Source organism: Echeneis naucrates, chromosome 17 (genome assembly GCF_900963305.1).
Source record: "Echeneis naucrates chromosome 17, fEcheNa1.1, whole genome shotgun sequence".
Classification (NCBI taxonomy): domain Eukaryota; kingdom Metazoa; phylum Chordata; class Actinopteri; order Carangiformes; family Echeneidae; genus Echeneis; species Echeneis naucrates.
Window position 1 is genome coordinate 17,033,136 of NC_042527.1, and position 24,132 is coordinate 17,057,267.

Sequence of the window (24,132 nt, forward strand, 5' to 3'; positions counted from 1 at the left end):
CATAACATTTCTTTCATGCAAAAGATAAATTTTTTAAAATTATAAGTATGATTTTAATTGCCTTTGAAGAATAATCTCAGTTGTGTACAACATGGATATTTTATTTTATTTTATTTTTTTTTTGCTGAGCTCTATGAATGAATTTGATGTTGGAACGACAAAGTTGGACTGGACAGGTGACAAATGTTCTTTACCACTTTTATCAAAACCATTTTTGGAGGCATGCACAAATGTGAGGGCACCCAAAGTGTTTAAAAATTTCTTCTCCCAATTACCTCCATTTTCTCTTCCAAATAAGTTAAATTAGCCTCTTGGTTAAATGATTATTTTGAATTTTGTTACTTATAGTCATTTTATTACTTTGGTAAAAACAAAGATACCTTGAATTATTTAAAGTAAAGCTATGATGTAAAACATACAGTAATACAACATTAATCAGTCTGTGACCTGCGTATGGCAGTTTTCTGCTGAGCCTTCAGTAGCTACCTGGCTGCAGAGCCTCTTTGGCTCAGAGAGAAGTCATTCCCACTGGACCTGAGGTGTTGCTGGATTAATCAGCCCATGTTCCTGCTTGGCCTTACACCTCAAAAACCATTCGCATCACACCAGCAGACCTGTCGCTGGCCCAAGCCCGTCTGTCACACCTCCGGATGGCCATACTCATTCACGTGGTGCACAAGAGGAGGAGAAAATTGATAAATGGCAGCTTGGTGATATCACTTGGCTGGGATTCAGTGCTCAGATAGTTGCTCTCGGACAGCAAAAATGACAATAATTTGAGCTGAAGCAGTACTTTACAGAATCCCATGATGCCCATCAAAGACCACAATAAATACCTCGCTTCCCTTCGGTGTAAAAAGCAAGTTCTCCTAACCTTGCACTGGTGCAGCACCTTGATATAACAGGGATGATACTTTGTTGTGATACTCTGAGGATGGGTCAAAATGGATGATATCAAAGTAGATCTAGGTAGGCTCGAGTGTATAGTGAAGACTCAGACTGGGGGTTGATCTTTTCAGGGCTCGGTATAAACCCTGACGGAAGGGACAGCTCAGATGAGCCATGCTGAGATATTGGGAGAGTCAGAGCTTTGGCAGAAACTCAATAGAGCTTTAATGACCTGCAGTCAGGGCCAGAAGTGGTTCACAACAGAGCCCGGCATTTTATTCCTCTGACCTTCAGTGGAATGAAGGACACAAGGATTGCCCGTCTAACCCGTGATTTCTAAATCATATCATATCTGAGGTTAAAGGGTTATGAACGTCAGAGGCTTAACAACAGATAATGGCAATTCAACATCATGCATGTCCAATAAGCATCACCACAGATGATATCTCAACAACCAAAATTTTCATGTGAGCACTAGCCTGAAAATAAATAATGGACACAATATTCATGCTATTGTACTTCAGAAATTGAGAAATACTTCTTCTGCTGTTCTAGACATTTAGGAAAGGGAGCTTAGGTATCGCTATTTTGGACAAAGAACTAGCTTTGTGTTTGAAGGGCAATACTTCACATGATACTATAGGCACACAGTTGGCATAAGTGTTTAGATGGGAAAGTGGGGCTCCAAATTGTACAGAAATGACCGCAGACCAATGGGGGCTGGGCATGGGGGAAAATGTCACACAGTATAATCTAAAACTGCACCAAATGTGTCCAAAAATAGCTTTGCTTAAATATAGAGGATCCATGATTTTTAGTTAAGGAGGTAAAACTTGCAAATACTTCAGCATCTCCCTTTTTGGTGTCATGAGTGAGCTTTCTCGCAGTGAACAAAATGAAAACATTTACATCAGGTGGCGAAGTGAACAGCACATCAGAGGGTTGCGGAGGTGACTTGCTATTGGCACTGACATCTGGTCAAAACAAAAACATCAACTTCTCCCGACGCTCGTGTTTCAATTTGCCACATGCCAAGCACTCCGCCCTTTGGAGCATGGCCCTTGCCAAAGTAGTCCCTTTGAGGACTGCAGCACAGCCAGTCTGGCCTTTTGAAGTACACTGCTTGGCAAATCAAATGCGCCGCGATCCACGGACGCAGCCTTGATTGGGATTCAGAAGGCGTCGGCAGATGAGGGGAAATGCACTCCACATTAATTAACACCTGGCCTCATTATCTGTCCCATGTGGCTGAGTCCCACTGGGGTAAATTTAACACCACCTTATTATCATGGGGGGATGAGGGGTGTGAGTCTTGTATATTCGGTTTAGTGCATGAATCCCTGTGTGGATGTATACAGGATTGCATCAAAGGGATTTATCCATGTATACCTGTTGTTTTTGTATGTTTACCTGTATTTGTGTATACCGGTGTATTTTTCTGTTTGTATGTGCACGTGCATGGCTGTGAGGGATTACATTCCCTCTGATGTCAGTATTCACTAAAAAGCTTTACATTGCTTTAATGAGAGGATGTTTAATTCTCTTTGCTGGATCTCTCTGTCTCTCTTTGTGGTGCTCTGTATTCCAAAGCGGCCAGTGAATCAAACACTGTCTGCCCATGTGCTAAAAATTTATATCTTCTCCTTCCTCAACACAGCCAGGTATGTTTTTTGTAAAACAAACGTACCAGATGAATTCATAGGCATTTCCTTTGATCCTGTACAAACAGGTCATGACACCAACACCAACAGAGTTATAGGCTTGATTCTCACTGGCATTAGCTGTGTGAAACATATTCACATACTGTCTGGATAAAATTGATCTGACTTGTTCGATGGGATTCATATTCTGGAAGATATAAGGGGCTCTTAAATGCTGCTGTAGTCTCACATTTATGTTCTTAATGTCAACATGCACCAAAAAGTGACGCTCTAAACTTAGAATTAACTTTAATGTTAAAGGTGCAAACTGAAATTGCGACAAAAGACGTAAGCTGTATGACCTTGTATATAAAGCCTGGGTATTAGTTATAATTAAATAAACCTACATTTAAATTGATATATGTATTACTATTAGCTAATATATTTGCCAACGTTTTATAGTTTCTTTCTAAAAGAAAAAGGGAATATCATTTCTGTGCATTAATTACAGAGTTAGAGCCAGGAGGCAATTTTATTTCGTTGGGGGGGGGCACGGTTGCCTTAGGTATCTCCAAGGTCTGCTCATTTAATTTGGAAATTAAAGAAATCTTGGCTGAGACAATGCGATTGTTGCTGTTACTGTTTTTTCCCTCTCATGGCCACTGACATGATTACAATATTTGGAAAAGCAATTTTGTGTCTTTTTTCTGTGAAAATCTGTGGAACTGGTTCCAGATTAGGCACCTGCACCATGTAGCTGGAAAAATCTTTTCCATTCCTATTGATTTATTCACTTTGAAACAATTGAAATTGAAATTGTTATTCATTTGTTACACATTTCCACCGTAACCACACACTGATAAACTATGCTGAAATCATCACTTTATTGATTTAGACTCTTATTAGTTTCATATAAGCAGCTTCAAAAATGAATTAAAATCTGCTGCTGAGGGATTTCAAGGGTTCTAAAGACACAGACTCAGTGTAGCCATTTAAAATGAGATGCAGGGGTCATAGCAGAGAAATTCATAGAAACTGGGATGAAATTGAGAGAGTGGAGAAAAAAGAATGACAGAGCGAGAGTGAAATTGCTGTATTGTTCATCAGTGTGTTAGCTCATAGCGTGTCAACTTCGCCTCCATCTTTTTCAATCTGCATAGTTATTAGAGGCTTTTATTAATTTGAAATGCCAAAGTGAGGAATAAAGCATTACTGAAATGTCACCCTTTCACTGAGCATGATAAAATCACACCAGCCACTTTTGTAAATGACCATTCTTCCTTTCTGTGCTTCCACCCCTACCATTCTGCCCTCCTTTCTGCCTCTCTACAGCACAGTCTCTTTCACTCTTTTTCCGAGATCGATATGGCCTGACAACATGATGGCTGGGTTTCCTAAGGGGAGGTTGGTCGCAACAGTTGCCTGTCATCTCGCTGTTGTTTCTCTATTTCATTTCTTGCCCCTTCAGCGTTTATGAATTTTCCCCAAAAAAAACAAAAAAAACAACAAACAAACAAACAAAAAAAAAACCTTCCTTTTTCAGGCTTGACCGTTAAATATATACACAGCCTGCATTTTCATCAGATTTAAGACAATGGATAGTTGGCGTGCTGGAGGGAGAAATACAATGGATGTCTTTTCCTAAATCCAAAAGATATTAATACCAGCCACATTCTGTCTTTTGCAAGGACGTAGCTACAGAGATTTTAGCCTAGCTTAGCATAAAGGCCAGAAGGAAAGATGAAACAGCAAGAAAATGCCCTTGCCAGCATTTTTAAAGCACCGTTGTTTTGATACACTTTCCTTTTTCCTTTTATATTAGGAGATTAATTCTGCTCCTGCCTCTTTTTTGTAAGTACTGAAGTATACCTTAGTTAGCGCTTGCTAAATTACATGCTGACAGTGGAGCCATGGTACAGGGTACCATTATAAATGACTATTTTTAGAAGCTTTTTTAAATTAATACAATCAAAATTTAAATTAATAAATTATATATATACAAGTTGAAAAGAGTTGATGGGCTTATTTGAACAAAGCTATGTGCTAAATGTGCTTTAGCTTTTAAATCTTTTAACTCAAAGAATTAAGAATAAAAACTTTTTGAGAAAGAGAAATTTCTTGTTGGCTGAGATGAAATTCAAACATACCAACCTACTTCACCTTGAAGGCACATCTATTTAATGTTTGTTTTTATAGATTTTTGTTGTGTCATTATGTGAAATAGGTAAATGGTGGGACCTTTTAAGCATGTCTGTATTTGAAGCACAGTGTACTGTATTCCCACCATCATGCACTTTTGAGGTCAAAGCTTTGAAAGCATCGCTTTCCCGTGAGAGTGCTGCTTGATTGCTTGACACTACTCAGTCTGGCTAAAATTACAGACAGTGTCTTGAGGGAGGGAAAGCAATTCACATGCACAGGCACTTTGCTACTAAAGAAAAAATAAGTTTTGGCAGATCAGTGAGCCAAGTTGAATTTATTTATTTTTGGGTCGCAAAAGAGAGCTAGCATGCCAAATTGCTTTTGGGTAATTCACTAACTGTATCTTTTACACGAATCCCATTGAACTTGTCAAGCATAAAAGGAAACTGAATGGGTATACAAGCACTGATGGTTGTGAGAGCAAAAATAATTGAATTTAATGGTGATGTCCTTTTATTTTCAAAATTACGGTGTGCACAGTCCCCATACATACCAACAGCCCACCATCTTATTTGATTATTGAAAAAAGCTCAGATGGACACGGCAGAGCGCGAAACACAGGCATCTCTGATGAAGGGCTCAAAATAAAAGTAGCTCAAGTCCACAGGGCACTGCAACAATGTCATCTCTAAATAAGTACTTCCTTGAAAGCTCATAACTGTCGCTCTCCAAGAGCCACTGTCTCATTCTCACAGAAAGGCACCACACACTGTAAGGACAAATGGCTTCCTTCGTAGTGAGTTGTGAGACAAACACAATGACTCACAAGAGACACCTTCATGCTTGTATGATGCCTTTTCCAGGGAAATGCTAAAATTGCACTGCCGTAAGAGTCTGCAGCGAATTAGTTAAATGTGGCTGAACTATCACAAGGAGGGAAGCTGAGTCATATCATGATGTAATAGGATTTCCTTTGACTCTTTCCAAAATACCATCTTATCTCCTGAAATGTGGAGCCTCAAGGAATGCCCAGGAAATGCTAATAAGATTCGTCTTTGTCACTCTGCTTCTAAAGTCAAACCTGGAAGGGGAAATAAATAAGATTTAATATTGCCTATAATGTTTGTTGATGGTGAATTTGAAAAGATCAGGAGCCAGAATGCACTCGTATCTGGAGCAAGGTCAGGCAAAAGTTTTTGTGCAAAAAAATAAATAAATACAGATCGCATGAAGATTATCCAAATTTTCTGGCTGCAGGTGCTTTTTATAGGTGTGAATAACAATTAGCTGAAATTAGCTGAAATGCTTTTAAATTGCAAATACTCCTGAGGCAAGGCTTGCAAACAAATATATTCTAATTGTATGTCATAAGATAAATGACTCACTATTGATTTATAAAATAAATGTATCGTGTTTGTGCTATCAACATGAGCAGCCTTCATCCTCTGAGGACCATAAAGGTCTCAGCAATATTGCATAACAATACAGCAAATAGTTGCTGACCCAACACTAAAGGGTTCTCTGCACGTCTTTTAGCAGCATGCAGCTGAATCAGGTGCTTCCCAGCTTGAGAACAATGTAAATATTAATTTGATGCTTTTAACGGTGCACACAGTTTCGGCACTCCTACTTGCTGTGCGTACCTTTCCTCATATATATATAATAAAATGTGTGTAATTAACCTAGAATATGTGCTGAAGATTCTCATTAAGTTATTGATTGAACAGGATTTCAGATTTATTAATCAACGGAGGGAGTGATACTTCAAAGTGGAGGACCAACCTGCTGTGACTAAAATTCTGGTATTTTGATAAAAACTCAGTGGAAAAACAACTGGTTGGCCTGTGTACCATGAAACACATCATTTCACAAAACTCAGCCTGGCATACCTAATGTGAGCAAAGTTGTAAGCATTTCCAGAAGGTTGAAAATAAGTCTTTGGGTTGTGACATTGCCTGGTCATGTAATAATCATTATGCCATGCCTTCTGACAGTTCTGCTGAATCTACTCCCTGCGTTGTTTCAATTGCACGTGCCTTGAACCCAACTGAGTTAAGTGGAAAAGTGTGTCACACTTTCACTTCATCTTATCAAGGGCAAACATAATCCGGCAGAAAATCAAGGTTTGACAGTGTGTCATGTCAAGCAGCTTGGTTCCATCATATGTGAGCGAATGTGTAATATGAGAACTGTACAATACGAGAGCTGTTTATACAGCTTTCTGTTTTCGAGGCAGACAATAGGCAAGTCGATAAGTCAAGAGTGGATTTCAAACATTTGCATTATAAAGTCTGATGTTTGTGTAAGATGAGGTCACAGGCAACAAAAGAAAACTGGAATTATTTGTAATTTTTCTTACGAAAGCAAGAATCCTCCCTACGCCGACACAAAGTCATTTAAAACAGTTTTTTCCCTTGTTATGTCTGCTTGGGGGAAAAAAACCGACTGAAGTACTTATGTACATAGTTGTAGAGACTCTATTTCAAACAGTAACCATGTGTTCAAATGTTGAGCTGTCCAGAGACACTGCACAGCCAAACCACATAGCCCATCACTTTCTTTCATATCGCTATGCATAATTCATCCATCTTTGTATTTACAACCCTCTTAGAATTAACCTGTCACAGTTCCCAGGGAATAATGCCGACATATCTCCATCTGTCAAGCGCTCACCTTATAAGGAGCATCCAGCCTCCACATGTTCAAACAAAGCATGGATATTATGCATCATCAGCTGACAGAAAACAAGGGACAGGGAAATTAAAAAGCCAGGAGACAAAAGAGGTGGCAGGCGAGTGAAAGAATAAATGATGATTTCCCCCCTCTACTGGAGTCGGGGGACATGTTGCATGTCATCTTGGTGTCTTAGTACGCAGTGGTGCGGTGATGATGTGCTGGGCAGGGCCAGTTCAGAACAGAGTCAAGGGCACCGGGGTGACGGGGAGCTAAGCACTCCAACTGTTCCCTGTCTCCAAACAAATATATGGATGAGTGAATTCCCCATGTCCTCCGAGGCGGAAGAGTGCAGAGATCAAAGAGGGGCAATGGCAGTTTCAGCTTTGACCCCTGAACTGCTCGGTTATTTCAGCAACTAGAAACTGAAACTCTGCTCGTGACATTGATGCTCCAACTGCTCCAGCACAGACAGGGGCTCTGTCTGAAATCAGCAGCAATTTTCTGGATAGTCTCTACGTAATCCTCGATACTAATTTTATTTCTACTTCCAATTTTACATAGAAATTTGGCAAAGAAAATACTTTAAACTCAACAGTCCAAATTTATCAAATGCCAAAATTGCAAATATGAGACATTAAATGATGGATGAAGCAAGATGGTGATTACTCATAACTGTCTCAAACCTCTGTTTACTGAGTGGTTTTTAAACCAGAAGTCTACTGGAATGAATGAATGAGGCCGTCATGGTCTTGGGCTCATGAAGTTGGATGAAGATTTGATTAATATAGATTATTAATTTGATCAAGACGTGTTATGCATGAAACTGTTCTGCAGCAGCAAATACAGCTTTTCTATTTAATGTTGCACAGAATGGATTGATTGGTATTGTAGCCATGTTTTGTGGGGGGAGTAGCTCTGCTTTCGTCAAAATGTCTTTGTGTGTTTGGCTGCTACAATGATCTATTCAGATTATTTGTGTCTCATTGGGTGCTTTGTTGATAGCATAGCTTCACTGTTTTGTTTTGGGGTTTTTTGTGCTGAAAAAATCTCAATTTGCGACAAAGAATAGCATTGATTTTTTTTAAAAAGTTGCCTACATTTTGCACTCACTAACAAACACTTTCCAGGAAACTAAATATTCCTTCGAAGTTGATCCATTTCTTCCAAACTTTCACAAGCAAACTGAGCCAATAGTTCAAAAGCACATTTTGTGGAGTTGAAGTGCGAGTCATTGTGCAGAGTCACCCTTCCTGTTAATGACCTCTGCTGCCTGTACAGCAGAGGTTACTTCCCTTTCTCTACTTTATAATCTATTTCTCTTTCCAAAGTCTGTTACATCAGTTCTTGTTGCCGTGTACGTCACACATTCAAAGTTCACAATGGCTCCCATCATTGCCAGCAAAGATAAGTCTGCTGCTCTGACTGTCAATAACGTGGCAGTCTCCAAGCAGCTTAGTGGGAGCTCTCAACTCGTCTTTCCTCCCTAAGCCTCCGAAAAGGCTGTGTGGTGAACTGGCAGCCAAAACTCCTTTCATCCATTCTCAGAGAACTGAGTAAAGTTCAGAGGAATTACAAGAATATGCCCAGTTAAACTCTGAGTAACTGGAATAAACGCCATTACCAAATCACTCTCACAGATTATACAACTGCCAACATGACGCAGATGAATCAGCATGGCTGCAGATACTGTAGAGATGGTGGGCAAATCATACCTGACTCAAAGCTTGCATTTATTCATGTAGATCCAGAGTCAGATCTCTGAAGATGCTGTGGGAAAACAGAGTTTCTCTCAACTTCTTCCTCAAAGATTTCCCCCCCAAAGTGTTTCAAACCGACTACCCACTAGGTGAAAAGTTTGAGTAATCAGCAGGGCACTAATTCAAACACTACTCCACCATGGAAGTCGCTTGCCAAGGTGGTCTGCTTGACAAAACAGAATTTATTTACCCAGTAGACTCAGATTGTGAAAATTTTAAGACACTGTGGCAGCCATCTGCCAAATGCTTATTTATTTTTTGTATAATAAACATGTCCATGCCCATTACTTGGCAAGTACAAATGATTCGGTTTGACTCTGAAGTGTATGAAAATTAAACATCTTCTCTCAATGAAGTCTATGTAATGGCCTGCCACTTTTATGAATTGCCGTTAAATCCCCCAAAGCCAACCTGATTTGGACTTGAGTGAGTCAGCGAAGTGCTGTAATTAAAAGCACTCTCATGTCTGTTAACCATATCAAAAGTGATTATGAGAGATTTTAGATGCAGATGTCTTTCAGCAGGCGTTCCTCTGCATTAACAGCTATTGTTCATTAGGGCCCGTGTGGTGCACTAGTGAGATAATTATCTCGTCTGCAACCATTGAAAAGGGTCAATTAGATAATTTGCACTGATGCAAAATATTAAAATTGTATTATTTTCGTTAATTAAAGCAGGAAGGAGATATTTATAAAATAATAGCAAGAACCACTATATCAATTTACACAGCCTCCTCGTTGCTCACTTATCACAATTATCATGTATATTGTAGACATTTCAACCATGGAATTAAATATTAAAATGCTTTAGCTTGGAATGCTGCCTGCTAGAAGAAAACCTTAACTGGTGTCGAATGATAGTGAGCAACAGACCACGGTGCACAGCAGGACAGCAGCCTTAATACCAACACATTTTCAACAACCTCTGAAGGTCTGCAGCTAAAAATAAAAACAGGGCTAACTCCCTGATGCAGAACACCTGTCCTGGGCACTGTTTATCCCGATCTCTCTCTACCACTTCAATTCAAGAGAAAACGGATGAAATTTGAATCAAAACCAAAAGAGTATCTTATCATATTTCATCCAAAAATAAACAAAAGAAAACCCTTCAAACCTGATATATCTAATCTTCAGAGATTAATGCCATTTTCATGTTTGAAGATGCGGCCAAAACTATGTTTGCTAGAGCCCAGTTTGGACACAGAAGAGAAAAAGTCATTGATTGACAGTAATGAGAAGGCAGGGGTGAGCCGTCCTGGATACTATGACCACCTACTCTGAGGAAAACCGACTCCTGAGGAGACTGATTAGACCGGGCTCGCAACTGCAGGCAACTCTGTGATTGGCTAAAAGAGCTCATTTGCATGCTCATCTCATCTCCAACAAACTCTCAGGAAGCACTGGTGGATAAGGTCACTGGTGTCACTCTGTCTGTGTGCCAGCCGAGAATGTAAACGGATCAAACGCCCAATTTTGTTTGAGTGAGTGCAGAAGGAGCCTATGTTCTTCATCATCTGGACAATGGTGACCTCGAATTCATGTCAGAGGTGGCAGACATCCTGACAGTCAGATGTAGAGACATTTACAGCATGATTGTACGCATGTGTAGCAGTATTATAGGTGAAAAGCTTCACCTGATATAACAGCAGTAGTGCTAAATCCAGCCAGTGATCGTTCGGTCTCCTTAGACCTATAGTAATCGAGTTTTAAAATTCACTATTTGTAATTTTACAAATGAAAAATGTACCTTACAGAAGTGTGATGATGATGACATGACATACTCATAACATTATGAAAGTCCATATAAAATAGGTGATTAATTATGAAAATTCAAATATGCTGTTTACTGTAAATAAAACAACCAAAAAAAAAAGGTCAGGATATGGACATGGAATCTTTAACTACCAACAATTACTGTAGTAAAGTGGCGTATCTGTCCAAGCACTTTGCCTTTCTGCGTCTCTGTTTGGCTCTTTATGCCTCCCTGTGTTATGTTAATGTTGCGTATTGAGGATAATCTGCTGGGCTGATCGAGGTTTTACAGTTGGTTTTGATATAAAGCTTTGCAGAATGTCACACAAGACTGGGGACAACTGTGACTCTTTTTTCATCCTACAGTGGCATTAAATGTCTCAATGCCATCTGGAGCCACGAGAAGAAGTAGAAAAAAAACCCCCTCTCCTTTTAAAGATGCCCATTTTAATTGGATAAATATTTACTTGCAGGAGCTCTCAGCGGGCACACACACAACTTCGAATAAAGCACTGTAAAGCCTGTGGGTTCTTGCTGCTTACTTTGAGTGTCATTTTAAACAAATGCAACCTGGGGTTGAACTGCTGATAACGGTTGATAAGGGCCAATGAAACACAATGCTGAAAACACTGCAGTGAACATGCAGTGCATAGTAACTGAGGCAGCACAATTACCATGTCACTCTCAACACTGATCCTTCCTCTGTGCCAGGGCATTTGTGAACATGCATGTGCTTGCAACTATTTGTGGGATTTCTAAGAGTCAGGGTGTAACTGAAATGCATGCATATTTATGTATACATTGTACTTTGCATGCTTTCCAAGTTTAACATTGCCGTACATTTGACCAACCTCAATATTGATGTATTGACAGTGGGTGTTTTGTCTCCAGAGCCTCGGGGGAGACAGGGTTATATTTTACACAAGAGGAGGATGTGGTTAAGTGTCTAGAGTTGTATGCAAAACAGGAAAAAAAAAAAACAAACCCAAAAACAGCTGGACCAGTCATGAATGGTCAAAATTTAGTTGAACTCATCCTCTACAATGAGTGTGTACAATGATAGCTTTGTGTATATATGTTTGTGCTGGTGTACTCCTGTCTGTCTCCTTGCCTAATGTTTGTATAAATGCATCCTCAGGATCTGAGCATATAAATGCATGTCAACAGCAGTATGTGTGTGTGTCAAGCATGCGTGTGTGCTGCTGCATGTTAGTGCTTGTATCCTAATACACACTGGATCTATCTGTACATTAATCTCAGCAGCAGCACGTTGCCTTGTTATGTACTGCTCTCTATCCCTGACCTAGTATGCTGTGAGATTTTGTCTCCAGCCTCATTTGTCTCCATCAGGGGACAGGCGAGGTTACGACTCACCAAAGCGCAATAAGTTTCTGGCGGATCTCCACACGTGATATTTGGGGGGTCGAGGGCCACTCGCAGGTACTTTGTCATGTCGGTGGCTTCCGGCTGACAGGCCATGTAGTCCCATGTTAGGCCCTCCTCTGTGTAGATCTGGGACTTGCACACATCATAATGTCCCCAGGCCGCTGGGTAATTTTGCATGGCATGTGCCACGCTGGTGCAGACAGTTTGCAAAATGAACAATATAGGCCAGAGCATCGCTGATCTTGTTTTGTGCGTTTTCTGTGGAATTCTTCTTTTGTTTTTGTTTTTTTGTTGTTTCTTAATAGCTGCTGCTTTGTCACAAAGACAGCAATATCACCGAGATGTTTCTAAATGGGCTGCAGTTTTCAGCAGTGAAGTGGAGGAGTTGGGAACTGTGGCAGCATGTTGCTACTTTTTTGCGGGAAGCTTCAGGCAGTGATTAGCCCCCATTCTCTTATTTTGTCTTTGATTGCCGCCGATTGTGCCTGATGAGGTGTTTCAAAAAAACTGAGCCTCTCCAGAAGTGTTGAACGTTGATGTAAGGGTCAACTGACGATCAGGCGTGATGAACAGTGAGAAGTGCCACTCCTTATAAGTCAGTAGCTGTCAGATGTCTTCGCTTGATCGCCTGTCAATTGTGGGCTTTTATTTTTCGACCACAAGCAGCATCCTAAAGGAGAGAAGAAAAAAACGCTGCGGTGAATAAAACAGATCACATAAACATCTGGAAAAATTTAAAGCACCCAGCAGAAATATTGACACGAACATGGAGTAAGGGCACTGAGGTGGATAAGTAGTGGATCTTTCTACTGACTACCACAAACATGCACAAAGTACATACAAACACAATGCAGGGTCTCACTGTTTATATGAATGCCATGATAATAACCTCGCCAAAATCACTATATACATATCAAATCAAGCTTGTTCTCTGAAGCCTAAGCTCCACTTGATTTTCATACAAAAAGGCTCATTTCCATGTGTCAAGTCACTGCGTTTAAGTTATAGCCTTTTCCGACTCTTGCGCCTTTGCAGCCGAAGCTGGAGCTGTGTTTGTCCCGGCGCCATCAGAGGCATTTGGGAAATATTAAAGCAAAATTGGGAGACAGAAATGGTCTGTTTGAGGGATTGTATGTTTCTCAGAGCTATCGCATGCCATCAGTCAAATGGCCTAACTTGTCAGGTAATGATGCCTGGCAGCAGTCAGCAGAGACCCCTACGATCTCAGTGTCTCAGGTAAAGATTGTATGTGTTAGTGAGGAAAATAAAATGGAGCTGCTTCATAGAGTGCTGAAATGGCCTGAGGTTTCACCTTTTTGAAAATAATCTGATGTCCGTGGGAGTAGCTTATCATAGGGATGCGTAAACATTACAATTTAACCTTCTGCCTGTTTAGGGCGCAATTTGAATGTGATATAACGTTTAAAGTCCAGGTCCATTTTCATTTCCTGCCGCAATAAAAATGTCTTATTAATTCCAATGGCTACCAAGATTTGCCTGAAGAAATGCCTGGCACTACTGTTGTGATCACACAGAATGTCAGCAGGAGGTTAAATGCTTTGCTCAAGGGCACTTCAGCAGCACTCATCGAGATGAAAGTGTTAGTTATTCAATTTGTACACCCAGACCCCCCCACCCAAACTGATAAATGCAGCGAAACCAAGTTTCCGGTCAGTAGCTTTATTCTTTACCCTTTTCTCTTCTTCCAGTCTCTGCTGAAAGAAAAATGTTCAGGTAACCTGCGGTCTGGAGCATGTGGAGAGAACTTTATGTTCAGAGAGAAGAACAGTTTTTTTTTTTTTTTGTTTTTTTTTTGAGGGGGGGTGGTTATTTTATAAGATTACAGAATTTTACGGAGAAGTTATCAATTCAAATCAAATGAAATAATGATGGTATTTTAAAAAATTAATCATACGAAATAGCAAAGATTTGGATCACAGTTTGGAAAACATCAGCCCTTCTTAATGAGTTCTTGGGTCTGCATGTGTGCGCGCACATGTTGGCAGGCTTCTATGCTCCCTGCCGACACATGGATGCTTTAAAATTTAGGATTGCGCTGCAAATTGAATGCCGTTTGACCAAATCTGAGGCATTACGCTGCTCTCCTTCTCCCAACCTAATGCCCCTTTTATAAAACTACCCTAGGCCTGAATAGATCACAACTGTAATGAGAGATGTTCATCTTGGTCAGAAAAATGAAATGTGCTTCTTTTTCGACCTGACAGAGCCTTCAAAGTGAGCTGTGTCAGGATGTATGAATGGGAGGCTTCGTTTGACAGACCTCTTGAGGGAGTTGGAAAGAAACTAGTGAGAAGGAAGAATTTTTGGCTCTTTAAATGTGGTCATGTCAATCATTTCAGAAGGCCAAATTACAAATGACAATTTTTATAATATGGCTGGAGCTCTGAGTGATGAATAAGACATTTATTTCATAGGTATGTATGAATGAAATGCCATAAATATACATAAGTTAACTCCTGATCAGAAGTGCACAGTGAGATGTGCTGCTCTCCTCTCACACACACACATAGACACCCACGCACATGTCACGTAGATAAAACTCCATTTCATAATACTGAGGTTGACTTTCATTATAAGGACAGTCAAATTATGTACCAGCAGCAGGGTGGTGGAGGTCGCCTATCTTATTTTTATTTAATAGGGAACATTCGAACCTAATAACTGACATTAAATAGAGCTAACCATGGGCACATTGGTTTTAATTCGTGGCCACCTCGAGTAATGAAAGCCATACAGATGAAAGGAAGGTGTCGGAAGCTCTGTGAATCTGCGAGAACAGGTATCTTTCAACACCAGAGCAAGAGTGAGGTGAAAGGAAAGGGGGAGGGGGGGGGAGAAAATATTAAATATTCTTAATCTCAACTATGTAGAAGAGATTCTTTCTGCATACAATAAGTGTCCTGACACCATTTAAAAAGCCAATTCATCTACTTTCAATGATGAAAATCACTCAAAGAACTGTCCCAGTGTGTGTTAACAACAGAATAATAGATTTGTAATCTTCCTTGGTGCTGTTGTGGTTACCAGCTCATTTCTTACAACACAAAGCTAAAAATGCAATATAGAGCACAATCCTCTCCTCCCTTGTTTTCCCTGTCTGATACTCAGGGGCACTCAGGACACAAGGAAAAACTCAAGAATCTCATAATTTCACTGAGAAAAATATGAGGTCAGATTCTATATTAGAAGTCATCAATATTTGAGAAGCTCTTCATATGCAGGGAGAGAGAGAGAGAGCTTAGAGCTTAGGGTGACCACCTCACTTCTACCCCCCCCGTCTCTCTGTCTCCTCACCCTCACTTGTTTTTGAATCTTCTGAAACACCCCCTTGTGTCCGTTTGCATTCCATCCCCTGGGCAGCTCATGCATGGCAGAGTGTTTTTAAAAGTCAGCGGGCAGCCGTGCCCCGTGGCTTGTTCTGGTTAGGAACTCCCAGCCAGTCTCTTAAAAAACCGTGGCGAGTGTATTCTATTCATTTTATAGTAATCCACGCTAAAGTGTTGCAGTGCTCTCTGTCTCTGAGTGCGGCGTCTTGATTGCCTCTTCGCTCCTACACAGGGCCAGTGTGGAGGGGAGCTGACTGCATGGACTGGCAGCAGTGATTACAATATGGCACTTCTGCTGGTTTTTAAAAACAAACAAACAATCAAGAAACAATGACAGGACAGGACTGATCATCCCACTGTGGTTTGTCCCTCCACAATTTCTATTTTGCTGTATTGTCTTTGTGTGTTGAGCACCTGGTCAGGATTTTGGATGTGTGCACATACAATGCCGCCTCGTTTAGTGTTTATTGATTTTACTGACTTCCAACCAATAACTTCTGATCCACGGCCAGTTTGAGCAGACTGATGCTTTGTGGCTGGCTGATGAGTGCAACAATAACCAGGGTAATGCCTCCAGTGTTGATGAGCCAAGAACCAGCCCTTCCATATGAATCACAGTGGGATCGACTGGCAAACACAAACATGTCTGTATTGGCATACGATTGTCTTTTTGCGCCATCGTTCCCCCTCTCTGGGACCCTCTTTCAGCCTTAGCCCTGCTCACCCTCCCCCTCTCTCTCAGCCTTCCTATACTTCATCTGTGAACACATAAAGCATCCTGTTAATGTCTCCGGGCTGCACCTTTAACCTCTGCAAGTGAAGTCACATTACTCCTTTTCTATTTACAACGAAGGCAGATGCTGCTTCCCTTCACAGAGCCTTTTTCCCGAAGAGGATGTGGTTGGTGTGGTGACAATGTGAGGGTCCCTCAGTGTGGAGTCCAGCCAGTCAGCCTGCCTACACCGCTGCCACATAAATCTGCTGCCATGCATTATTCAAAGACTTTCCCCTCAACGACTGAAATGCAAAAATGCAGACCATGTTGCAAATATTAATATATATATATATATCTAGGAAATCTAGCATTCATGGAGTCAGAGCCCACAAATCTCATGTTTTCCTCCGGAAACCGATTCAATTTTAATTGAAATGCAAAGAAAACAACCGTTGGACAGGAGCTTGCGGTGGATCAGATAATTAATAGAGGCTGTGCCCGGCATGTTCTGGGTCACATTTTGCGCAGAGGCGAGGCACACCTGACCTGCTGCGCAACAGGTTAAAGTGACATTATTTCATTGAACAAACCGGCGGTTTGTTAACGGGGGCACAGCTGTAGACAAAGTGTTCACGATGCAAATTCAGATTTCTAACATTTAAAATATCCCAAAACATCGAAGATTCTCCTCAACGGAGTAAAACTCCCCAAAGAGGAAAAATGGGAAAACGCTGTGGATATAAACCTGCAGTGTTGTGTATATCGGCTGGTTTTGACCCACCTCAGACCTGATCCGCCCATCAAACAGCCCTCTCTAATAAACCCATTTAGTCCCGATCATCATCGAGCGAAAAACGCTCAATCCGGATGCTGAAAACAACAATACTCACATTTCCAGCAGCTCCTGGAACGGACTGCTCACTCAACAAGTTATTTGTCAGAGCAGTTGCAGAAACACTTTCTCATGCCTTCTCCCGCTTCTTCCTCTTCTTCTTCTACTGATCCTCTCCTAAATTCTTCTCATTTCCCAGCAGGCGGTTCAATAAACAGGCGACGCGGAGTTTGTGCGTGTCGGTTTTTTCTCTCAATGCCAACTTCACTTCCAACTTTTTGTCCCTTTGGACACACAAACGCGGACTCTCCTGTCTCCGATCTGCTCTGGTCTGCCCGCGCTCACAAAACGCCGTCGCGCGTCGTCTGGTGTCCGCGCGAGCCGCTCGGCTTTACGCAGCGCTGCACAGCGCGCGGCTTCCGTCGGAATGGCGTACGGCGCGGCGAGCACTGAACGCGCGTCAGGCTTCAGGGAGGATTAACTGCGGCCCCAAATTCATTAGAGTCCATCAGCGCGTATTTATTTATTTATTTATTTATTCCCTTTTTTTTGGAAAAAAAAAAAAAAAAAGGTGGTGGTGGTGGGGGGGGGGGTCGTCCCGGCGGAGGGGCCACTCCGGGTGGTTCGGAGAGGTTGGATAGATTCCTCAGCTCAGCCGAGGTGTGGACAGGAGAGGAGGGGAGAGACAAACGATCTTCCCTCAAACGGAGCCACGATGTCCAGATACATATTAGCGCTCCGCCGGGTCCTAAAGATAACACCAACAGTCTGTTAAAACCCAACTTCACCGCTTCATTGTCACCCGGCTGTTAAATTCCAGCTTCGGCACCGAACCGAGCCTTTTATTCTAACAGGGTCTCATTTTTCACCTCCCGTTTGTGGTCGATTCACTGTTGAAATGAAATGTAAAAAGTGATTTTACCTTGAGAAATACACTGTGTGTTATTTAGCCTTTATGGAGGGAGAACATTTCTAGACTCTTGCGTGGTAAAACTTGCAGTAAACGAAGGAATGGCTCATTTGGAGGGACACTAAAATATTCTAGTTGAAGTTTCCTGATAAATCCTCAGCCTCGCCTTCCAGCAGCAGTCTCCAGCATCCAGCGGCCAGCCCCAGTGCTGCCTAATGCCCTGCAAATCACACCTATCAGGATAAAGTCTGCAAGCTTTTATCATCACATTCCTGTAGCCAGAATAAAGACACGGAGGCTGCGTGTGGGATGAAAACGCACCGAAACTTAACAGAAGCAAGACCTCGGGGCAGAAATCTACTGTACAACACAATCAGGATGCAGCGTAAGTTACAAGAATAGGAGGGGAGAAAAAAAAAAACAAAAAACCGAAAACACCCTCTGTCTGAAAACACATTATAATTTGGTTGTTTTCCTGGAAGATGATAACTGCCCAGAGGTCATAGACAGATTATTTCCACCGCAACACCGCTTTAGGAGTCCGCACTTTCAGAAAAAAATAAATAAATATAAAGATCTTACCTTCCATCTAAGCAATGTGGGAGACTGGAAATGCGCTTGCAAAAGAAAAAAAAAAGAGAAAGACGTGGAAAAGAGAGAGAGGGAGAGATGGAGAGAGAGGGGAGGAAAAAAAAAACTCCTCAGTCCGGACTTGTTGGTATAATTATTGGGCGGAATTTGAAGGCAGAGCAGAAGGAACAACTACAGTTAGGTGCGTGTTGCGGGCTCCCTTGGCGAGGAGTCATAGATGTCACCCTCTCCACTACAGGGTGCCAAGCGGCGCGGCGAACAACCGCGGTGACAGGTCGCTTTGAACACGCATTGTAATTGTGCTCTAATGCCAACTGGTGTGGACTGCACGATTAAAAAAAAAAAAAAAAAAAAAAAAAAAAAAAAGCAACCGCGCCCAGCTGAAGGTCACCACAGTAATTGAGTAGACTGTATCCCATGTCGGTGCAATAAACTCTTTTAATCCTTCATTCATATTTCTTTGGGCGTGCAGAGGGAGTGTGTCCTGTCAAAGGCACAGCCAGATTTCTTTCTTTCTTTCTTTTTGCCTTCTATCTCCCAGTTGCTGCTGTTTGTAAATCGTTTAACGAGGAATGCAAAAAAAAAAAAAAAAGAAAAGTGCAAACTGCTCTGGAGACCTGCTCAGTTTTCTCACATTAAACTGCTTTTTTTAACGCGTTGGGAAACACACTCTTTTTTTTTTTTTTTTTCTGCGCCCTTGGCAGCCACTGCGCCCCTCAGGCAACTTCACCACCTGCTCCACTGGATTTTTAGTGAAGACAGTAAAAAAAAAGATGTTACTCATTAAAAGCACTCTATGGCGGTTGATTGTGACTAATGCACGTTTATTATAGTAACATTTCACTTTGTGGCTCTCATTAAGTTCTTTCCTCTCATCCATCCACAATCATATAATCTCAAAATGTAAGAATGAATCATCTTGTTTTGAAAAGGTCAATTTGACTGTCTATATTTTTCATTTCTTTCCTTACTTCCAGAAACCATACTTCAGTGCCTAATAGTCTCATCGCCAGTCTTCTTTTACCTGCTCTCCCTCAGTTTTTTTTTTTTTTTTTTACAGAGGCTCTAAGCTGTGAGCAGCTAAGTATTTAAAATGCTCCTGAAAAGTACCACAAACCTATTGATTTTTGGCAAATTAATATGCAATGAAAGACCTCTAATCCCATTGGAGGGGGAAAAAAAATCAGGATGCTATTTCTGTTCTAATAAAGGCAGATTTTGGTCGGGACCAGGGCTGAATGACAACAAGTCTCTCATACCCACTGAGGTGAGTGGCTCACATTGTATCAGAGGGTTCAGCCTTTGCTTGGAGCGACTGCTGCTCTTGACATTTCCATTAAATCATTCCTCCCGGAAATACTACCATACCACCCCGACAATCACATGTATTACTGTGCCTTCTCGTTGTGATTCTAAGCTGTGTTGATAGATGGATAGATAGATCTTTGACCTATAGTCCAACAATTATATTTCAATAAAAATGATCAGTTTCAATAACAATAAAATTGCCTTTTCATAATTTTAATAATTTTTTGAGTGAAGGTGAGTCAGAGGAATAGAGCTGATAGCCCCACCAGCAGCTCTGTGAGGCTGTAAGATCAGCAGATTTCTGAACTAAATGCTAATATTGGCATGCTTTCCATGCTCACAATGACAATGTTAACCTGCTGGTGTTAAGGTGGTACTGAGTTCAATACCGAATGCTAAAATGTCCCGATTAGCTCAAGCCACAGAATACAGTGAAGACTGAAGGGTATGTTGTTAGTGTTGTTGCAATCTACACACAAGTAACAAATGCAATTCTTTTAAAAACACAAGTGTTTTCCCTCATTGAGACACGAGAGCACAGTTATTAAAATGAGTTCTCAGTCTTTGGAAAAACTGCAATCTATCGGCTAGCTCTTAGGCTCTTTCAGTCTGGATGAAAACTGTAGACCACCTGGCCAGCTGACAAACCTCCTGGTGCAAACAGGAAAACTTCAGACCGCTGTTATGAGAAATTTCAACAACCTCAAATGCCATTTGCCTCAATTTGTCCGTGGACAGTGACCTTGTAGGTTTTCATCTTTTCTATCTCCATTTTTTTAATTGCATTAACAGTACAGCAGTGCCTATTAGACCATGGTTCATTGAACATTGCCACTTGCTGTAAACAGTTGTTCAGGGTTGTGGGAATAAAAAAAATAATGTGGCAGACGGCTGTTCTCGCCACTCTCCTTCGGCTCCCTCTGCTCAAAAGCTGTAGGGTCAGCTGAATGAATCCACAAAGCCCACTTAAAACCACATCGGAGTGTCAGGAATCTATCCATAGCTTTTTTTCGACCGTGCACTTCAGGGTACAACAAGGATACAGAGGTGGAACCTGCCCTCTCACCCTCTGCATGTCCTCTCCCTTGGTTCTGCCGAGAGCTCGGGTTGACGGAGATGGAGGGTTTGCTGTTTGATTCAGCTCCCGGGGGTCTATTGATAGTTTCAAAGTGGAGTCCACCTACCACTGCTTTAATCATCCGTGACCCCACCTGCATGTAAGAAGCCCGTGGAGGGGGGCAGGATCAGTACGTGGGTGTTTGTGTGTGAGCAGTAAAAAGAAAGAGGAAAGAAGACAGAGAGACAGATATGGGGAGAGGATAAAGAAACATTCAGACCTGCAGAGATAAGATGGGGAGAAAGAATACGTCTGTCAAACCACTTTTCACCCCTGCTACCATCAAACGTTGTGTGGGTTGAGATTTTCTCCACACTTGCAACAAGAATTCAGAATAACACTTTTTATTTTTTATTCCATCCGGCTTTGGGCTTCTGTTTCTCATGAAGCATTTCTGTCTGGTTTAAATGTGTTACTAGTGTATTTAATCAGTTTTTCCTCCAGAGGTGGAGCAGAGTGAATCAGCATGCAGGCACAACTTATGGCTGCCAAATTAATTCAATTTATTCCAAAGCCTTTCTTAAGGCCAAGGTTGTAATTATGCCATGCAATTAGAGAGGATATAAATATTAGATAACTTCCCAATTTCCAGTGAAAGTTAACCCAAAAGTTGTTTTTCCAGGTATTGGCGATTTACATAAAGAATCTCAGAGTGCTCCTGGCTACAATTAAATCAACATTCACATACTACTACAAACATCACTCACCTATTGTTGAGTTAAGATGAGAGTTAAGATGAGAGCGTTGTTAGTCATGTGACGTAATGTTTACTGATGCTAACCGCTTCACCAAAAGCCATATTGATCCTTGGAGCAGAACTTCACCCTTTAAAGTGACAAGCAACCTTGTAGTGGCATCTGACGGGGTATCTTTTCACCAACAGGGGCATAGTTGTGGATTTGAGTGGGTTATTACTGCAAATAAAAGTCTCTGTTTACATGGAATGTGCGATACTTTTCTTGAGAGTATGCCAAAGCCACTGCAGTGCAGCTAAGAACAGGAAGTGATCAGGGTGTGGAAGGAGACGGGAGAGTCAGGATACACACTTTGGAATTAGTTCAACCACAGCAGTGTGTCCGTGGGTGTGTTTCTCTCTGGATGTGTGTACTCTTCTGAGACATTTAAGCTTGTAAACATCCTTATTTACTTCTCTGGTGAAATGGAACAGATAAAACTTAGTGAAATGACTACTTTCCTCTAATAGTTACCATCACAGGGAGTTCATTTAACTGTGCTACTACAGCATAATTGTCTTAAAGAAATCAAACTAGAGTGTTTGGTAATTGGTAGTCTGGTTCCAAACCATCAGACCTTGCACTGCTGGTTTGGAACAGCCAACTGATTTGAGCTGCACCAAGAACAATGATGCCTCCAAATTGCTTGTTAGCTACATAGCAAAATCTGTGAAAATCAGGGAAAGCAAAATGGCCAGAAAACTAATAACAAACGGGGATGCGATTGACACTGTCCTGAAATAGCGACATTAAAATTTCGGGGGTATTTGACATTAACTCCTCAACTGTTGCCAAAGCTTTTGCGATGCCAGAGGGACAGACACTTCACTGGCTTCAGACTGATTGGAGCGACAGACTGAGGCAACAAGCCTTTCCGTAATTGCTCTGTCAAACAAAGATCCTGGGAGTGTTGTGGAGGTTGGTGTGTTTGAGGGGCCAAGTTCAATTTGCTGGACTTTGTTAGCAAAATTGTTAAAGGCTAGGGTGGTTCGTGACACTGCGGCTCACATAGCAGTCTGAGAGAGAGTTAGAGAAAGCAGTCACTGTCCACCTCAAGTAATGAAGCCCAGACACATGAACACAAGATCAGGCTGGACAAATGAAGTGGAGTGGGATGGCAATTCCATTTGATTAACAGGATAGCTTAAGTGGCGCTGCTGGAGGAACTCTTTAGGCTCACTTGGGTAACATGAAGCCTGTTGTGTCTCCTTATCTTCCCTCTACTTTTTACTAGTAGCCAGATCTTTCCATAAATGGTCTTTCCATAACATACATAATGCCTCTGTTCTGTGTCAGATTACTCAGTTCCCCCGCTTCCTGTTTTGTGTGGTGTAATAACCCTATTGAACCCTAATTGGCAAGCAACTTAACATCTAGTTCAGGAAAACGCTAACGATCTCAGTTGCACCAAACTCCATAAAAGTAGTATTACTTTTTTCAGATACATAGACTGCCAAAGACTGCCCTCTCTGTGCTCCTTGAATCTGGACTCAAAAGTCTTATTGCGTGGGAGGTTCACTTCTATTCTTTGCCAGGTACGCGAGCAAGCGGGTGGCACCTCAGCTGCACCGAAAACCAGGGCACACAAGCAGCTGGAGCCTGGCATGCCTTGCCTTGAGAGCGGCGGGCAATGCGCCAACCTCTCTGGGAGCTGTGCTACATTTCACAATATGATGGATGGCACAAGTCATTTTTAACCATGACAACAAATCAGTTCATCAGCAGCCTTCCTGAATATTTGAGAGGGGATAAAAGCTTTCTTTTGGGATCAAGGCAAAATTAAAACCCTAATGAGGTGATAACTGTGAACTATTCCCACCTGAACTATAGGCTAGTTGACACATTAGGATTGTTTCCTGCACTCTGCCTTGAATAGACAGATGAGATGATTCTGCTAAGTGTTTAATTGTGGCTTTATGGACTTCAGATAGCTCATACTCTTTACCGGCTTACTGAAATGCTCGTGACATGATGACCTTGGATTAAAAATGTTTTCACAATGATTGAATCAAAGTGCTTGAGGTATCAAAAAAGCTCATCTTGAAAGTAAGAAAAAAACCTGCATGTCCGTGAGGGTGAAAAGGAAGAATAAACACTTTTCTTTCTGCAGTTTCTCTTGTTTGCAAAGAGTAAACCATTTGGTTTGGTTGCTCTTAGTTTTGATTCATGTCTAAAAAGCCATGTGACCCTCTTGACATTTATTAGGTACAGTATGCCTAAAGGTCTACATTCCCTGAGGTTCTCTTGCTGTGTCTTGACAAGGTTTAGACTTTTATGTGGCTGCAGAGGAGAACTGAGATTTCTTCGCAAGATTTCTGGTGGATTGATGCGTTGATCA

The 24,132-nt window shown here is 41.5% G+C and overlaps 1 protein-coding gene across 1 annotated transcript in view; it reads right to left on the reverse strand.

Moving 5' to 3' along the window:
• The window catches only part of LOC115058031 (netrin-G1-like), a 53,386-nt gene extending 35,920 nt beyond the window's left edge, over positions 1 to 17,466 (reverse strand). The window contains exons 1-2 of the mRNA XM_029525322.1: positions 17,193 to 17,466; positions 12,229 to 12,910 (exon numbers count right to left, since the gene is read on the reverse strand). Of these exons, the coding sequence (XP_029381182.1) occupies positions 12,229 to 12,474 (246 nt within the window). The 5' untranslated portion in view covers positions 12,475 to 12,910; positions 17,193 to 17,466. The remainder of the gene's footprint in view (positions 1 to 12,228; positions 12,911 to 17,192) is intronic.
• Between the last annotated feature and the right edge of the window lie 6,666 nt (positions 17,467 to 24,132).